This window comes from Mustelus asterias, chromosome 5 (genome assembly GCF_964213995.1).
Source record: "Mustelus asterias chromosome 5, sMusAst1.hap1.1, whole genome shotgun sequence".
In the NCBI taxonomy this organism is placed as follows: domain Eukaryota; kingdom Metazoa; phylum Chordata; class Chondrichthyes; order Carcharhiniformes; family Triakidae; genus Mustelus; species Mustelus asterias.
In genome coordinates, this window is record NC_135805.1 from 140,773,255 (window position 1) to 140,792,108 (window position 18,854).

At 41.7% G+C, this 18,854-nt stretch overlaps 1 protein-coding gene across 2 annotated transcripts in view; it reads right to left on the bottom strand.

Moving 5' to 3' along the window:
* LOC144493849 (signal-induced proliferation-associated 1-like protein 2) overlaps window positions 1-18,854 on the bottom strand; it is a 490,731-nt gene that overhangs the window by 96,893 nt on the left and 374,984 nt on the right. For both annotated transcript variants that reach the window (XM_078213418.1, XM_078213417.1), the window contains 2 exons: window positions 15,902-16,054; window positions 5,314-5,420 (listed from right to left, as the gene is read on the bottom strand). In XM_078213418.1, the coding sequence (XP_078069544.1) occupies window positions 5,314-5,420; window positions 15,902-16,054 (260 nt within the window). The remainder of the gene's footprint in view (window positions 1-5,313; window positions 5,421-15,901; window positions 16,055-18,854) is intronic.

Genomic DNA, 18,854 nt, shown 5'->3' on the forward strand with positions numbered 1-18,854 from the left:
TACTGACTAAAAGTCTGTTCATCTCAGCTTTGAACATACTAATGACACAGGATTCCACAGATTCACTACCCTCTGAGTGAAGAAATTCCTCCCCAACTCTGTTTTAAATGGGTGATCCCCTATTCTGAGATTATGCCCTCTGGTCCTAAATCTTCACAAGAGGAAACAACCTCTCATCATCTACCCTGTCAAGCCTAGTGAGAATCCTCTATGTTTCCAGAAGATCATCTCTCATTCTTCTAAATGCCAATGAATACAGACCCAACCTACTAAACCCCTCCTCATAAGAAAATCCTTCCATACCAAGGATCAACCTAGTGAACCTTCTCTGGACTGCTTTTAATGCCAGTATATCTTCCCTTAGATAAGGGGACCAAAACTGTTCACAGTATTCCAGGAGAGGTCTAACTAGTGCCGTATAATTTTCACAAGACTTCCCTATTTTTATACTCCATTCCCTTTGAAATAAAGGGCCATATTGCATTTGCCTTCCCAATTACCTGCTAAATTTGCATGCCAGATTTTTGTGATTCATGCATGAGGACCCTCAAATCCCTCCGTACAACAGTTTTCTGCAGTCTTTCTCGAATTAAATAATACTCAGCCCCTTTATTCTTCCTACCAAATGCTTAACTGCACATTTTCCTACATTTCATTCCATTTGCCAAGTTTCTGCCCACTCATCTAACCTGTCTTTATTCCTCTGTAGAGTCTGTGTGTTAGCCTCACTATTTGCCTTCCCACCTATGCCTGTGTCATCTGAAAACTGGGCAATAATACATTCACTTCCCTCATCCAAGTCATTAATATATATTGTAAATAATTGTGGCCCCAGCAAGGATCCCTGTGGCACACCGTTAGTTACAGGTTGCCATCCTGAAAATGCACCTTATTCCAATTCTCAATCTTCCATCAGTTAGCCAATCCTCTATCCATGCTAAATACCATGGATTTGTATCTTTTGTGCAGTACCTTATCAAATGCTTTTTGGAAACCCAAGTACATTACATCTACTGGTTCCCCTTTATCCTGCTCATTACCACCTCAAAGAATTTAATAAATTTGCTAGGTATGATTTCGCCTTTACAAAGACATGCTAACTATCCTTGATTATACTATATATTTTTAAATGCTCTGCTATTACATTCTTTATAATGGACACTAACATTTTCTCAATGATAGAAGCTAAGCTAACAGGCCTATATAGTTACTTGTTTTTAGTCTCCCTCCTTTTTTGAAAAGATGTTATTTTGGCAGTTTTCCAAACCCAGGAGACTTTTCCAGAATTTAAGGATTCTCAGAAGATTACTAGCATCCACAGAAGAGCAACGCTTCAGAGAGAAGAGCAGGGTATAAAGAGTAAGACTTTAGTGAGGAGAGTAGGGTATAAAAAGCGAGACTTCAGTGAGGAGAATGGGGAATAAGGAGCGAAACTTCAGGGAAGAGAGCAGGTTATAAAGAGCGAGACTCCAGGTACGAGAACGGGTATAATTTCACAGCTTCAGCTTCTAGTGCGCAAAGTCTGAGAGAAAAAAATTCCAATGGTGTCTTCACGGAAAAATAAGTCAGTCCCTTGAAAGTAACTGCTATTAGGGACTATCTGTATCGAGACTTTAAAATAACCCTAAAGTACCTACCTTTTAACTAACTTAGACACTAGCAGAGGGACTACTGAGTCCACTATTTCTTTCATTCTTAACTGATAGCATGTATTTGATTACTAAGATTTAAATTAGCACCTTAAGTAGGGTGAGAGAAAACATTAATTTAATTAAAATTAATTGAGAAAATTAATTAGTTACTTCATTAATATACAATAAGAATGGCAGGCTAGGTAATATGCTGCATGTTGGCTGTGGGAGCTCCTGTATGCCAGTGTGATCCAACACAAACATGTTTGCAAACTGCCTGCGGCTTGAGAAGATTTGGCTCAGAGTCATTGAGCTGGAGACCGAGCAGCTTTGTTCCAAGAGGGTCTTCTGATTTGGTCAGGGACAGGAGGGTGTGAGTGAGGCAGGTAAGGGGATGATAGGGTAGAAATGGAGGAGCATCAGCCCTTGACATTGTCCAACAGGTCTGAGATGCTCGCAACCTCTGGAGGAGATTGCGGACTGCAGGGTGGATGACCATGGCACCATGGTGAAGGAAGCTATTCAAGCATTGGGTGCTGACAGGAATGTAGTGGTAGTAGGGGACACTATAATAAGTAGTACAGACACAGCAGCCAAGAGCGTCCAGAAAGCTGTGTTGCCTGCCGGTGCCAATGTTGGGAACATGTGCTCTGGTCCGGAGAGGAACTTGCAGTGAGAGGGAGAGGATCCAGTGCTCGTGGTCCATGTAGATACCAATAACATGGATAGGACTATGAAGGAGGTTCTTCTTAGAGAGTGAGTAGCAAGGGGCCAAATTAAAAGGCAGAACTTCAAAGATTTACAAGATTGTTACACCTGAACCACATGCAAATTGGTATAAGGTAAAAACGATTAGAGGCTCAAAGATTGGTGAAAGATAAACAGGTTTGATTCCTGAGGCACTGGCATCATTATTGGAGGAAGTGGGACTTGTACTGTTGGAACGATAATCACCTCAACTATGCTGGGGCCAGTGTTCTGGTGAGTTGTATAACTAGGGCAGTAGAGAGGACTTGAAACTAAACAGTGGGGTTGAGGTAAGATGTCATAAATTAAGAGTGGAAAAAGCAAGAGAGCTGGAAAGTAATAAGGGAAATGGTTATCAGAATGTGGCAGGAATAGACAGAACATACAAACATAAGAGCTAAGGCTAGAGATTGTGAAAATAATCATACAGAATTAAAGGCACTCTATCTGAATGCATGTCGCATTCACAACAGTGTAGATGAATAGACTGCACAAATAGAAGTAAATAGATACGGCCTAATTGTCAATACAGGTACGTAGCTGCAAGGTGACCAAGGTTGGGAATTGAAGGTTCAAGGTCATTTAGTAAGGATAGGCAAAAAGGATAGGAAGGTGGTGTCACGTTGTTAATAAAGGATAGGATCAGTTAATTTGTGAGAGAGAATTTTAGATTGGAAGATCAAAATGTACAATTAGTTTGGGTGGAGCTAAGAGGCAGCAAGGGCAGTAAACTTTAGTAGGAGTTGTTTATATGCCACCAAGTAGTGAAAGTAATATAGGACATGATATAAATCAGTGGAAAAGGGGTGTATGTAACAAGGATAATCATAATCATGGGGGAACTTCAATCTACAAATAGCCTGGATAAACCCAATTAGAATGATGAATTCCTGGAATGTATCCGCAATGATTTTCTAGAACAGCATGTTGAGGAACCAGCTAGAGAACAGGCTATTTTAGATCTAGTATCATGCAATAAGAAAGGGATCATTAATAATCTCATTTTAAAGCAGCCTTTAGGGAAGTGTAACCATAACATGACAACATTTTACATAAGGTTTGAAAGTGATGAAGTGCAATCTGAAATTACGGTATTTAATCTAAACAAAGTAAACTATGAAACTATGTGGGGTAAGCTGAATGAGGTAGATTGGGGAACTACATTAAAAGGTATGATGGCTGTTGGGAGTTTCTTGAGAATGTTACTAGCAGGACAGATAAGGTAGACCCAGTGGATGTAGTGTATTTGGATTTTCAGAAGGCTTTCAAGAAGTCCATATGCAAGAGGTTAGCAAAATTAGAGCACATAGGAATGAGGGTAATATACTGGCTTAGGCTGAGGATTAGTTAACAGATAGAAAACAGAGAATAGGGATAAATGGATAATTCTCAGGTTGGTGGGCTATGAATAGTGGGCACAAGTGCTTGGGCCCCAGCAATTCACAATCTATATCAATGATTTGGATGTGGGCATCAGCGTAATTTTTCAAAGTTTGTTGATGACACAAAACTTGGTGGGAATGTGAGTTGTGAGAAGGATGCAAAAAAGGCGACAAGGGGATTTCAACAGGCTATGTGAGTGGGCAAGAGCATGGAACGTGGAATAAAATGTGGTAAAATGTTTTCCTACTTTGGTAGGAAAAACAGAAATGCAGAGTATTTCCTAAATGGAAAAAAATAGGGAAGTGTTGATATCCAAAGGGACCTGGGTGTTCTTGTTTATAAGTCATTGAAAGCTAACATGCAGGTGTGACAAGTAATTAGGAAGGCAAATGGTATGTTACCCTTGACTGCAGGAAGATTTGATTACAGAAGTATGGAAGTCTTGCTACAGTAGTACAGAGCCTTGGTGAGACCACACCTGGAGTACTAAATGCAGTTTTGGTCTTCTTATCTAAGGAAGGATACACTGGTCATTGAGGAGTGCAGTGAAGGTTCACCAGACTAACCTCTGGGATGGTGGGATTGTTCTATTAGGAGTGATTGAGAAGACCCGGCCTGTATTCTCCGGAGTTTAGAAGAATTAAGAGATGAAATGTAGAAATCATCATAGAATCATCATAGAATTATACAGTATAGAAGGAAGCCATTTGGCCCATCAAGTCTGCACTGACCACAATCCCACTCAGGCCCTATCCCCATAACCCTATGCATTTACCCTAGCTAGTTCCCCGACACTAAGGGGCAATTTAGAATGGCCAATCTTTCTAACCAATCTGCACATCTTTGGATTAAATTGACAGAGTAAATCCAGGAAGGATGCATCCCCTGCTTTTGAGGGTGTGGGGGTGGATAATGGCATTGGCCTACAACCAGGGGTCACAGTCTCAGAATAAGATGTAGGCCATTTAGGAATGAGATGAGGAGGAATTTCTTCAGTAGAATCTTTGGAATTTTCTACCCCAAAGTGACGTCATTGGGTATGTTCAAAACAGAGGTCAACAGATTTCTAAATAGCAATAACATCAAGAATATGGGGATAGTGCAGGAAGATGGCGTTGAGGCAGAAGATCAGCCATGACCTAACTGAATGGGCCAACTGGTCCTGATCCAATGTATCTATACTGACAGTTTAAAGTCGCTGGGGTCGAGAGAGGTGATGATCATCAGCTACAGCTGAGTTCATCAGCATTCATGTGGAAATTGGCACTGTGTTTTTGGATGATGTTGCCTTAGTGCTACGCTACAGGTTAGATTAACTGCAAACTCCTGACCCAGAGATGGAAGGGCTACAACTGAGTTAACTGAATAATTATGCATGATATTATTTACTTGTCTTGATTTAAACACTTGTCAGAATTAAATGTTGAAAGCTTGAACTTTCGAGTAAGGCTCAGGTTGGATCTGTTGTAATTGTAAAATAACAATAATTGGGTATTTTTAAAATAAATACATTGTTCCAATTTAACAAATTGATTCCAAATGCAAAACTTACCAACACTTCTGGTCCTCTCCAATGTGCCATCTCTTTCTCTTGGTCCATCATACTCTGTCAGAGCACTGGTTGAACCTTGATGATCATGCAGAACAGGGGACTGACACCTTTTAATAATGAGGATATATTTAAAATCAACAGGATGCATTCTCATTCAATGAAGAGACACACAATTTCCGATAATTGCTGACAAGTAGTAGCTGATCGAAAATCAGCTTCAAGACTAAATAGGTAAAGCCAAAGTTGTCATTGTAATGGTTATTGAGAGGTCAGACTGAGGAGATTCTTTAAAAAGTAATCTTAAGAGTCCAGACTTCAATTATAGTAACAAATTTGCACTGATATACCACCCCATCAATTCCTCAAAATTTCCTGAAGCACTTCATGACCAATACATTAGATTTGAAATACAATCACTAGTTGTGTAAGAAAACCGGCAGCCAATTCATACAAATTAAAGCCCAACAACCAGCAAATTCCAATGAATAACTAACTAAATTGTTTTGGGTCTGTTGTTCAAGACATGCTCTTCAATCATTCTGAACAGGCAGACAAAGCCTGCGATTAACATGGCAGCAGAAAAATGACACCAAAAAAAATCTGCTCTGGTCTTTCTGAATCTGAAATCAAAGTCAAATTTCAGTCAGCCATCCACATAATATCCTATTACTGATTAGCTGCTTAACAGTCACTATACTTCAAGAAGTAAAAACTACCTGTGATATGTTTTGGGTCATTCTGAGGCCTACTGTACTTAAATGTGAGTTGTTCTTTATTAATTATTGAATGTGTTGAGAGTGGGGCATTTGCTATTAAGTAATCAGCTCATAATCCACTAGGGCACTGAGCAGCACTCCAGCTGAATACTGTCAATTTGAAACAGGTCCTGATATGGAGATTGTCATAGAAATAAATAACTTACGATATAATCCCTTCATGCCATAAATGGGTTTTTTCAGTATAAACAAGACAACTGCAGCAAACATAATACTTGCATAACACAAAGATTCCACTTAGAAATTTGGAATTCAGGAAATATATTTGTCACACGTAGATGCTGTAAATGACTCCTTGATTTATCATAACTTTTCTGTTTTAGGAAAATCATCTCAGGAAAGGTTGATGCCTTACTCTGCATTTGACTCAAACTAGCAAGCTACTGCTCCCAGCCCGACCCTGTATTTATATCTTTGAAGAACAAGTCAGGACTTCCTTTGTTCTTTATCTTGCTTCAGTGAAATTACTAAATAATGCAAAACATTTAATGCAAACCATGATTCTGAATCGTCAGCAATAAAACTGTATTTCTTGGACTTTACTATAAAAATGCACACTCCAATCAGATTTACAGTAAAGGACTGCTCTTCCAGATTATATGCACTTATCTATTTAAGTAAATGCAACATTTACTTATCTATCCACCTACAGGGAAATGACAATCTCTTATTTATTTTCCTGGAATCAAAAAAAAATCTTGCTTTGGGAAAGTATCTTATAAACTTCTATCCAAATTGCTTCACTGGGGACGTGCAACCCTCCCTTACTTCTAATTCACTTCAATCTTTCTTTAAACATATAAAATTGTATGTCACAGGGGCGGCACGGTAGCACAGTGGTTAGCACTGCTGCTTCACAGCTCCAGGGTCCCGGGTTCGATTCCCGGCTCGGGTCACTGTCTGTGTGGAGTTTGCACATTCTCCTCGTGTCTGCGTGGGTTTCTTCCGGGTGCTCCGGTTTCCTCCCACAGTCCAAAGATGTGAGGGTTAGGTTGATTGGCCAGGTTAAAAAAAAAATTGCCCCTTAGAGTCCTGGGATGCGTAGGTTAGAGGGATTAGTGGGTAAAATATGTGGGGGTAGGGCCTGGGTGGGACTGTGGTCGGTGCAGACTCGATGGGCCGAATGGCCTCCTTCTGCGCTGTAGAGTTTCTATGATTCTATGATCTGATCGACAAATGTAAAACAGCAAAGAGATTTCTGGCTTTGTTCGGAACAAAAGATATTTATTGATCAGGGAAACTTAGTACAGGAAGGTTGCAGCTCTGGGCTGTCCTGGAGCAGAGCTCCAGTCTTTACATGCTTACATCATGCCATCTAGATGAATCTGCCTGAGAGAGCACTCCACCCTCTTGAGTGATCACTCTCAGTTCCCATTGGTCCCGCAAGTCAGGTGACTCACTTCTGCTGTGCTGAGTTAAAGAGACAGCCACCACATATACGACAAAATCTGAAGCAATCTAGGCCATTAGTTCCCAACCTTTTCATTAACATAGCACACTTCAATGAGACAAACAATTCTACGGCACACCCACTTTTTTCAGCTGAATTATTGCTCATAAACGTCACATTTCCTTTGATAGAAACTAGAAGCAGGAGTAGGCCATTCGGCCCTTTGAGCCTGCTCCATCATTCATTTTGATCATGGCTGGTTATCGAATTCAATATCCCGATCCCCCCTTCCTCCCATATCCCTTGAGCTCTTTAGCCCCAAGATCTAATTTCTTCATGAAATCAGGTAACATTTTGGCCTCAACTATATTCTGTGATAGTGAATTCCACACATTCACCATCCTCTGGGTGAAGAAATTTCTCCTCACCTCAGTTCTAAAAGGTTTACCCCTTATCCTCAAACTATGACCCCTAGCTCTGGACACCCCACCATTGGGAACATTCTTTCTGTATCTCCCCCGTCTAACCCTGTTAGAATTTTATAATTTTTTATTAGATGCCCTCTCACTCTTCTACACTCCAGTGAATATAATCCTCACCGACTTAGTTTCTCCTCATATGATAGACCTGCCAGGGCAGGAGTCAGCCTGGTAAACCATCGCTGTGCTCCCTCTATAGCAAGGACATCCTTCCTCAGATAAGGTATCAAAACTGCACACAATACTCTAGGTGTGGCCTCACCAATGCCCTATACAATTGCAGCAAAACATCCCTATTCCTACACTCAAATACTCTCCCTATGAAGACCAATATATCATTTGCCTTCTTTACTGCCTACTGTACTTGAGCGCTTACTTTCAGCAACTGATGCACGAGAACTAAGGTCTCGTTGAGTATCCACCTCCTTCAATTTAAACCTCACATTTATTCACATTATACTGAATGTTATAAGTATAATGCAGATGCCCACACACTCAGCCTGTCCAAATCACGCTGAAGCATCTCTGCATCCTCCCCACAGCTCACCCTGCCACCCAACTTTGTATCATCTGCAAATTTGGAGATATTACATTCAGTTTTCTCTTCCAAATCATTAATATAATTAATTATAATAAACAGTTGGGGTCCTAGCACAGATTCTTGCGGAACCCCACTAGTCACTGCCAATCAGAAAGAGACCTATTTCTGCCAACTCTTTGCTTCCTATCTGCTAACCAGCTTTCTATCCATCTCAAGACATTACCTGCAATCCCATGTGCTTTAACTTTATATAATAGTCTGTTATGTGAGACCTTGTCAAAAGCCTTCTGAAAGTCTAAATAAACCACATCCACTGGTTCTCCTTGGTCAACTCTACTAGTTACATCTTCAAAAAATTCCAATAGATTCGTCAAACATGATTTCCCTTTTGTAAATCCATGCTGACTTTGTCTGATTATATCACTGCCTTCCAAATGCCAAGTTATGAAATCCTTGATAATAGACTCTGGCAAATTCCCTAGCACCGACATTAGGCTCACTGGTCCATAAGAACATAAGAACTAGGAGCAGGAGTAGGCTATCTGGCCCCTGGAGCCTGCTTTGCCATTCAATAAGATTATGGCTGATCTTTTCATGGACTCAGCTCCACTTATCCGTTCACTCACCATAACCCTTAGTTCCTTTACTGTTGAAAAATTTATCTATCCTTGCCTTAAAAACATTCAATGAGGTAGCCTCAACTGCTTCACTGGGCAGGGAATTCCACAGATTCACAAACCTTTGGGTGAAGAAGTTCCCCCTCAACTCCATTCTAAATCTGCTCCCCCTTATTTTGAGAAACTAGGTCTAGTTCCACCTGTCAGTGGAAACAACCTCCCTGCTTCTATCTTATCTATTCCCTTCTGCTTTGGGACAGGGTCGGGCAAAGAGTAAGCGAGCAGTAGTAATAGGGGACTCGCTAGCTAGAGGCACAGACAGGCATTTCTGTGGCCGCGATCGAGACTCCACGATGGTGTGTTGCCTCCCTGGTGCCAGGGTCAAGGACGTCTCTGAGCGATTGCAGGACATTCTTAAGGGGGAGGGTGAGCAGCCAGGGGTCATTGTACATATTGGTATCAACGACATAGGTAGGAAAAGGGATGAGGTCCTGAAATGTGAATATAGAGAGTTAGGCAGAAGGCTAACGTGCAGGACCTCGAAGGTAGTAATTTCAGGAGTACTACCGCTACCACGTGCTAGTGAGAGTAGGAATAGGAGGATTAGGCAGATGAATGCGTGGCTTGAGAGCTGGTGCAGGGGGCAGGGATTTAGATTTTTGGATCATTGAGATCTTTTCTGGGGAAGGGCTGATCTGTTCAAGAGGGATGGGTTACATTTGAACTGGAGGGAGACTAACAACCTGGCGGGGAGATTTGCTAGAGCTACTCGGGAGGGTTTAAATTAGTTTGGCAGGGGGGTGGGATCCAAAGCAGTAGGGAGACAGAAGAGAAGTTTGAGGACAGCACAGAAGTTAAAGAGAGCACATTAATTAGGGAGTGTCAGTAGTCCTAGTACCAGACAGATCAGGCAAAAGCAAGACAGAGAGCAAGGGAAGTCCAGATTAAACTGCATTTATTTCAATGCAAGAGGCCTGAAGGACAAGGCAGATGAACTCAGGGCATTGATGGGTACGTGGGACTGGGATATTATAGCAATTACTGAAACATGGCCAACGGAGGGACAGGACTGGCAGCTTAATGTTCCAGGGTACAGATGCTATAGGAAAGATAGAACAGGAGGTAAGAGAGAAGGGAGAGTTGCACTTTTGATTAGGGAAAGCATGACGGACGTAATGGTAGGGGATATATCCGAGGGTTCGGCCACTGAGTCTATATGGGTAGAACTGAGAAATAAAAAGGGGGAAATCACTTTGATAGGGTTGTACTATAGGCCCTCAAATATTCAGAGGGAAATTGAGAGGCAAATATGTAAGGAGATTACAGATAGCTCCAAGAAAAATAGGGTGGTAATAGTCAGGGATTTTAATTTTCCCAACATTGACTGGGACAGCCATAGCATTAGAGGGTTGGATGGAGAGAAATTTGTTGCGTATATTCAGGAGGAATTTCTCATTCAGTTTGTGGATGGTCCGACTAGAGAGGGGGGAAAACTTGATCTCCTCTTGGGAAATAAGGAAGGGCAGGTAACAGAAGTGTTAGTGAGAGATCACTTTGGGACCAGTGACCATCATTCTATTAGTTTTAAGAAAGCTATGGAGAATGATAGGTCTGGCCCAAAAGTTAAAATTCTAAATTGGGGCAAGGCCAATTTTGATGGTATCAGGCAGGAACTTTCAAAAGTTAATTGGGGGAGTCTGTGGGAAGGCAAAGAGATGTCTGGTAAGTGGCATGCTTTCAAAAGTGTGTTAACCAGGGTTCAGGGTAAACGCATTCCTCTTAGAGTGAAGGGCAAGGCTGGCAGAATTCGGGAACCCTGGATGACTCAGGATATTGAGGCCCTGGTCAAGAAGAAGAAAGAGGTACATGACATGTATAGACAGCTGGGATCAAGTGAATCTCTTGAAGAGTATAGGGGGTGTAGGAGTAGAGTTAAGAGAGAAATCAGGAGGGCAAAAAGGGGACACAAAATTGTTTTGGTAGATAAGGCAAAGGAGAATCCAAAGATCTTCTACAAATACATAAAGGGCAAAAGAGTAACAAGGGGCCTCTTAAGGATCAACAAGGTCATCTATGTGCGGATTCACAAGAGATGAGTGAGATCCTAAATGAAAATTTCTCATCAGTATTTACTGTTGAGAAAAGCATGGATGTTAGGGAACTTGGGGAAATAAATAGTGATGTCTTGAGGAGTGTACATATTACAGAGGTGGTGGTGCTGGAAGTCTTAAAGCACATCAAGGTAGATAAATCCCTGGGACCTAATGAAGAATATCCCAGGACGTTGTGGGAGGCTAGGGAGGAAATTGCGGGTCCCCTAGCTGAGATATTTGAATCATCTATAGTCACGGGTGAAGTGCCTGAAGATTGGAGAGTGGCAAATGTTGTGCCTTTGTTTAAAAAGGGCTGCAGGGAAAAGCCTGGGAACTACAGGCCAGTGAGCCTCACATCTGTAGTGGGTAAATTGTTGGAAGGTATTTTGAGAGACAGGATTTACAGGCATTTAGAGATGCAAAGACTGATTAGGGACAGTCAGCATGGCTTTGTGAGTGGAAAATCATGTCTCACAAGTTTAATAGAGTTTTTTGAAGGGGTAACCAAGAAGGTAGATGAGGGCAGTGCAGTTGATGTTGTCTACATGGACTCTAGCAAGGCCTTTGACAAGGTACCGCATGGTAGGTTGTTGCATAAGTTAAATCTCACGGGATCCAAGGTGAGGTATCTAAATGGATACAAAATTGGCTTCTGTCGTAGAGAGTTGTTTTTCAAACTGGAGGCCTGTGACCAGCGGTGTGCCTCAGGGATCAGTGCTGGGCCCACTGTTATTTGTCATTTATATTAATGATGTGGATGAGAATATAGGGGGCATGGTTAGTAAGTTTGCAGATGACACCAAGATTGGTGGCATAGTGGACAGTGAAGAAAGTTATCTCCAATTGCAACGGGATCTTGATCAATTGGGCCAATGAGCTGACGAATGGCAGGTGGAGTTTAATTTAGACAAATGAGAGGTGATGCATTTTGGTAGATTGAACCAGGGCAAGACTTACTCAGTTAATGGTAGGGCGTTGAGGAGAGTTACAGAACAAAGAGATCTCGTGGCACATGTTCATAGCTCCTTGAAAGTGGAGTCACAGCTGGACAGAGTGGTGAAGAAGGCATTCGGCATGCTTGGTTTCATCGGTCAGAACACTGAATACAGGAGTTGGGAAGTCTTGTTGAAGTTGTACAAGACATTGGTAAGGCCACACTTGGAATACTGTGTGCAATTCTGGTCACCCCATTATAGAAAGGATATCATTAAACTAGAAAGAGTGCAGAAAAGATTTACTAGGATGCTACTGGGACTTGATGGATTGAGTTATAAGGAGATGTTGAATAGACTGGGACTTTTTCCTCTGGAGCGTAGGAGGCTGAGGGGTGACCTTATAGAGGTCTATAAAATAATGAGGGGCATAGACAAGATCAATATCTTTTCCCAAAGATAGGCGAGTCTAAAACTAGAGGGCATAGGTTTAAGGTGAGAGGGAAGAGATACAAAAGTGCCCAGAAGGGCAATTTTTTCACAGAGGGTGGTGAGTGTCTGGAACAAGTTGCCAGAGGTAGTAGTAGAGGCGGGTACAATTTTATCTTTTAAAAAGCATTTAGATAGTTACATGGGGACGATGGGTATAGAGGGATATGGGCCAGATGCCGACAATTGGGATTAGCTTTGGGGTTTTTTTTAAAAAAAGGGCGGCATGGACAAGTTGGGCCTGTTCCCATGCTGTAAACCTCTATGACTCCTTCATAATCTTATATGTTTTTATTAGATCTCCCCTCATTCCTCTGAATTCCAATGAGTATAGTCCCAGTCTACTTAGTCTCTCTCCTCATAAGCCAACCTTCTCAACTCCGGAATCAACTTAATGAATCTCCTCTGCACCCCCTCCAGTGCCAGTATATCATTTCGCAAGGAAGGAGACCAAAACTACATAGTACTCCAGGTGTGGCCTCAGCAGCACCTTATACAGCTGCAAGATAACTTCCCTGTTTTTAAACTCCATCCCTCTAGCAATGAAGGACAACATTCCATTTGCCTTCTTAATTACCTGCTGAACCTGCAAACCAATTTTTTGCGATTCACGCACAAGGACACCCAGGTCCCTCTGCACAACAGCATGCTGCAATTTTTTACCATTCAAATAATAGTCCATTTTGCTGTTATTCCTACCAAAATGGATGAACTCACATTTACCAACATTGTACTCCATCTGCCAGACACTTGCCCACTCACTTAGACTATCTATATCCCTTTACAGTCCTCTGCACGCTTTGCTCCACCACTCATCTTAATGTCATCTGCATATTTTGACACACATAGTTCCCAGTTTTCTCTATACGTCCCTTTTTGAACAGCGGACTTATATTAACTACCCTCCAATCTGTAGGAACTATTCCATAGTCCAAAGAATTTTAGAAAACTATGATTACAGAAAGGTTTGCAGCATAATGCATGTAACAGGCTAAATAAGGATCAAATGCATTAATGCTTCAAATCCACCAGAGAATACACCATCATTGACAGTGAGCACAGATACATTTTCAAAATCTCAACTATTTCTAATTATTCATAGTCCTAAATCTGTTCCTCACACATCACTCAGTTCAAGCGTCCGAATTTCATTTTTTCGCATTATAAATTGAGTAAGCAGAGGAATCAAACTTATCCAATTCTTCTTAAATCAGAGGATATAAAATATATCTAGCAAAGAAATTCGAATACAATCAATTTTGCTGTGCCTGAGAGCTTGTTTTATCTTGTTTTACCAGCAATAAAAAAGCGTGCGAATGCTGTTGCTTGGTTTCTATGGTGACTCCTAAAAACTATCACATCATCTCAATTTCACCCTCAGGCCATTTGCATTTAAAATGTTCACGTTTTAGAATCGAAAGACCGATACCTCAGTTTTAAAGTATTTGATGATTGACTTTCATGAGTTGTAATTTTGATTGGATTGAACATTATTTAAGATGAAACTATGGGGCCAACCACTGTCCGCAGGAATGGCAGCAGAGGTTCAAGATCCGGTGAAACCCGGAAGTCACGAACTTTGCTGGCAAGATCGCAACTTCCAATTTTCGGCACACCTTGCTTGACAATCAGGTTCATGCTCACAATGGGTGGGAAGCCAATTTAAATACATTACAATACATTTACATATTATTAAAGCCTCCCTCCCATTGATGTTACGTCACGTCGGCACGGTTTTCAACAGATTCACTCAGGTATAAACCTCTTGTGAGGATCTCCCGAGGGCATAAAGGGGATAGGGACATGGCCAGGCACGGGCCTGGCACTGCCTCAATGGCACAGGTTGGCACCATGTCCATGGGTGGGTGCCAGCATTAAATGAGTGGGTGTGGGGAAGGGGGTGTGTTTGGCATTAACTGTGTTGGGGTTTGGGAGAGGGGCAGTGAATGCCAGCTCTGATCACCAGTGGGTTGGAGTGTGAATACCGGCTCTGATTGGAAATGGAGGGGGGGGCTTTAAAGCTGGCTCCCCGATCTGAGTGCAGTGGGGATTTGCTTGTGTTGAGGCCCTGCCCATCTAAATGATGACATGAAACACACCCACCTGCTTTTTTTGTACATGTAGGAAGATCTGGAGAGAAAAAGAGCCAGTTTCTCTGGAGAGAAACATACCATTTTTCTTGCCTGAACCAACACACTGCCATTTTCTTGGTAAGATTTCATCCAATATGTTTGCTTTACATTGATTTTTATTATCCTTGTATAAAATTTCACGGCACACTTGGACAGTTCTTGTGGCACACTGGTTGAAAACCACTGATCTAGGCAGATACTCAGTAAAGTACTGAAGAAATGCTGCTTTATCAGAGGTGTCATCCGATGAGACCTCAAACTGAGGCCCAGGTGGCCTCCTCAGGTAGGGTAAAAGATTCAAAGAAAAACAGGGGAGCTCTCCCCAGTTATCCTTCAACCATCATAAAAAGTGGATTGTTTACCTTGTTACTGTTTCTGGGAGTTTGCTGTACACACATTGGCTGCCATCTTTACTGCATAAGCAAGTCACAACTCTTCAAAAATGCTTCAGGAAATTCCAAGGTTGTGATGGGCTGTGTATATGCAAGTTTTATATTAAGCAAGCATGAAATATATGTTGTAGTTCCAGCAGAAACCACCAAGAAAAATTGTTCCGATCTTATGCATGTGCTATAAAAGTTTCTTATAGATCATGCAATATGTGAAACTCGCTCTCAGAACACTTGAATAAAATGTAATCTTAAAACTAATTAGCTGATGATCTTGATGTACCTTATACTAAGATAGCTTTGAAATGTTTTAGGTGCTTCTGTAGTTGAATCTGTTTAAAGCCTGTTGACAAAGCTCCAGTGACTCACCATCACCTACTCTTCCTTTGGGTAAACTTACCAGCAGTACAAATTATCTCAAAATGTTGCAATTTTAACAATTCCTTAGTAGAGAAATTTCATGAGGTTAGACATTTCTGTTGATGATAATAGCAAATAATTGTTTAACAAGCTTGCAACATTCCTCTTCAATGGTTATGCAAATTTTCATCCATGTATTTTGGATGGATTACCATTTTAAATAAAATAACATTATGTGTTAGAACTACTAAATTAATCAGAATTACTTTCTAGCTGATACAGAATTCAACACCTCCTCATTTCCAATTTACAGCAGCAATATAGTCTGCAGAGTATCTGGGTGGCTCTCAGCAACTCTCTGTCAGTGAACACCTAAAAAACACATCATACCCATCATATGCAGACTGCTGTCTCCAGTGACTACTGCCACTGGGTCCTGGATCACTCGAAGATGACTGGTTGCTCGGGGAGTTTCTGTAATGCTGACTTGCATCCCCAACATTGGACTGAGAGAGTTGAGCATTTTCCACATCTTGCATGGTCCTGTGTGCAACAGGGAAACAAAACCAATTTGCTTTCAGCTTTTGATTAAGAAGACAATTTACTGAAAATGCAATTAGTTTCTATTGTGCACAAATAAACATTCTTACTTTGTTGGTTACGTAGTATTCACAGCACAGAAACTGGCACTTGGAGCAAATGGTTCATGCTGGTATTTATACTCCACATGCACCTCCTCTCATCTCTATTCATCTATTTCATCAGGATATCATAGAACCCTTCTACTCCTTTCTCTCTCTAATACTTTATGCATTTACTGTATTTCATCTCTGCGTTTATTACTTTTTGCTACATATTGCCTTCTTATTGGTTCTACCAGTCATAGCATTTTATTGTTATGGGACTGGTCAGTGTTGAGCTATTACTGTGACCACAACACCACACAACCCTGCCACAGCAACCTCTGCAAGACGTGCCGGATCATCGACACAGATGCCATCATCTCACGTGAGAACACCATCCACCAGGTACACGGTACATACTCTTGCAACTCAGCCAACGTTGTCTACCTGATACGCTGCAGGAAAGGATGTCCCGAGGCATGGTACATTGGGGAGACCATGCAGACGCTACGACAACGGATGAATGAACACCGCTCGACAATCACCAGGCAAGAGTGTTCTCTTCCTGTTGGGGAACACTTCAGCGGTCACGGGCATTCGGCCTCTGATCTTCGGGTAAGCATTCTCCAAGGCAGCCTTCATGACACACGACAGCGCAGAGTCGCTGAGCAGAAACTGAGCCAAGTTCCGCACACATGAGGACGGCCTCAACCGGGATCTTGGGTTCATGTCACACTATCTGTAACCCCCACGACTTGCCTGGGCTTGCAAAATCTCACTAACTGTCCTGTCTGGAGACAATACACATCTCTAACCTGTGCTTAACGCTGTCTCCACTCACATTGTCTGTACCTTTAATACTTGATTACCTGTAAAGACTCGCATTCCAACCATTATTTTGTAAATTGAGTTTGTGTCTTTATATGCCCTGTTTGTGAACAGAACTCCCACTTACCTGACAAAGGAGCAGCGCTCTGAAAGCTAGTGGCTTTTGCTACCAAATAAACCTGTTGGACTTTAACCTGGTGTTGTGAGACTTCTTACTGTGTTTACCCCAGTCCAACGCCGGCATCTTCACATATTTTTAAAATACTTTTCCAATTCAATCAAATCAAGTCCAATTCAGAGTCTCAACAAGTTGAGACATTTCCTATCCAAGCTGACAAGACAGGGTCTGCAACCCCTGTCTTGGGCCTGATCTACATGAGCCAAGCTGATTGGAGTAGGTGCAGGTCTTCCTCCTCCAAGGCTTGATCTCATTTGCATCTTAGCCAAAAGGCCGAGATGCAGCTTTTAAAAATTGCTTCATATGAAAATGAAGCTTAAATGTAACCTAATGACCTCAACCAAGTGCAGCATCTGCATAACTACACTTGATCTTAGCCAAAAGGCCGTCCAATGCCGGCATCTTCACATATTGCACTTAGTGGCAGGAGAGGAAACTATAGTGGCAGAGGCCGGTACAATACGGAGACTGGGATAGCTACTCGGGTGGATACAACTATGGTGGTGGTTACGGAGGCCGCTTATCCAGGGACTATGACTGATCAAAGCAACAAAAGCATTTCTGCCAGATTCAGGATCAACCTCCCACCTTGTTCCTAAAATGGCTCCTGGACCTGCAGAAAGCAGTATTTGATGAAATTTGATTTGCCATTATGTTAAAATGCTAGAAAACCATTTTCACCATGATTAATCTTGTTATCCAGTTGTTGACTCGGATAACTCTCAATGAGGATTGAACATTTCTTTAAATAAAAGCCGTGTGACTTTTAATGAATTTAAATGTCTTCATTTGGAAAATTGGCATGCAACGTCTGTCAAGGGATCGAGACCGCAAGTTGAATATTGCCAGCAATGTACCCAGTTACTTTTGAGTCATTTTCCTTGCCACCGAAAAGTAATCATAGAATCCCTACAGTACAGAAAGAGGCCATTCGGCCCATTGAGTCTGCACCAATCACAATCTCACCCAGACCCTACCCCCATATCCCTACATATTTACCCACTAATCCTTCTAACCTACGCATCTCAGGACACTAAGGGCAATTTTAGCATGGCCAATCAACCTAACCCGCACATCTTTGGACTGTGGGAGGAAACCGGAGCACCTGGAGGAAACCCACGCAGACACAAGGAGAACGTGCAAACTCCACACAGACAGATGTGTAGAATGTGTAATGAAAGATCTCCCTACACAGCAGCCTTTTCCTGTAACTGATTACAAGACTCTTTGAAAGCAAACTGATGGTCTTTTGTTTTAAAACTCATTTCTTGAAAACTGTATACTGATTTTTAAAAATCAAATGTCATTTGTTGTACTTTCATCAGCTGGCATGGTCCTTTGAACAGAACTTGGGAGTCAAATCTTTTGCCAGTGGATTATCTGAATATAATGCAGCTTCAGAAGAAAAAACAGGGGGGGGAAGGCATGTATGTACATCAAATATTAGATGCGATAACAACAGAAATTACATTGATCTCCTCAGGACAACGACGGATGACGACAAAGATGCAACCTATGATCTACCTCATTGGACTCATCATCAGGATGAGCACGCAGGACACTCCAAGCAAGATAAACTTTTCATATCCCGGCTATTTGTGGTTTGACACAATGACAAGACGTGGGGTCCGCCCTTGAATCACGGTCCCCTCTAATTCATTAGCAGAATGTTTACAGAGAATCCACCGGATTGCACTTTGCACTAATGGACAAT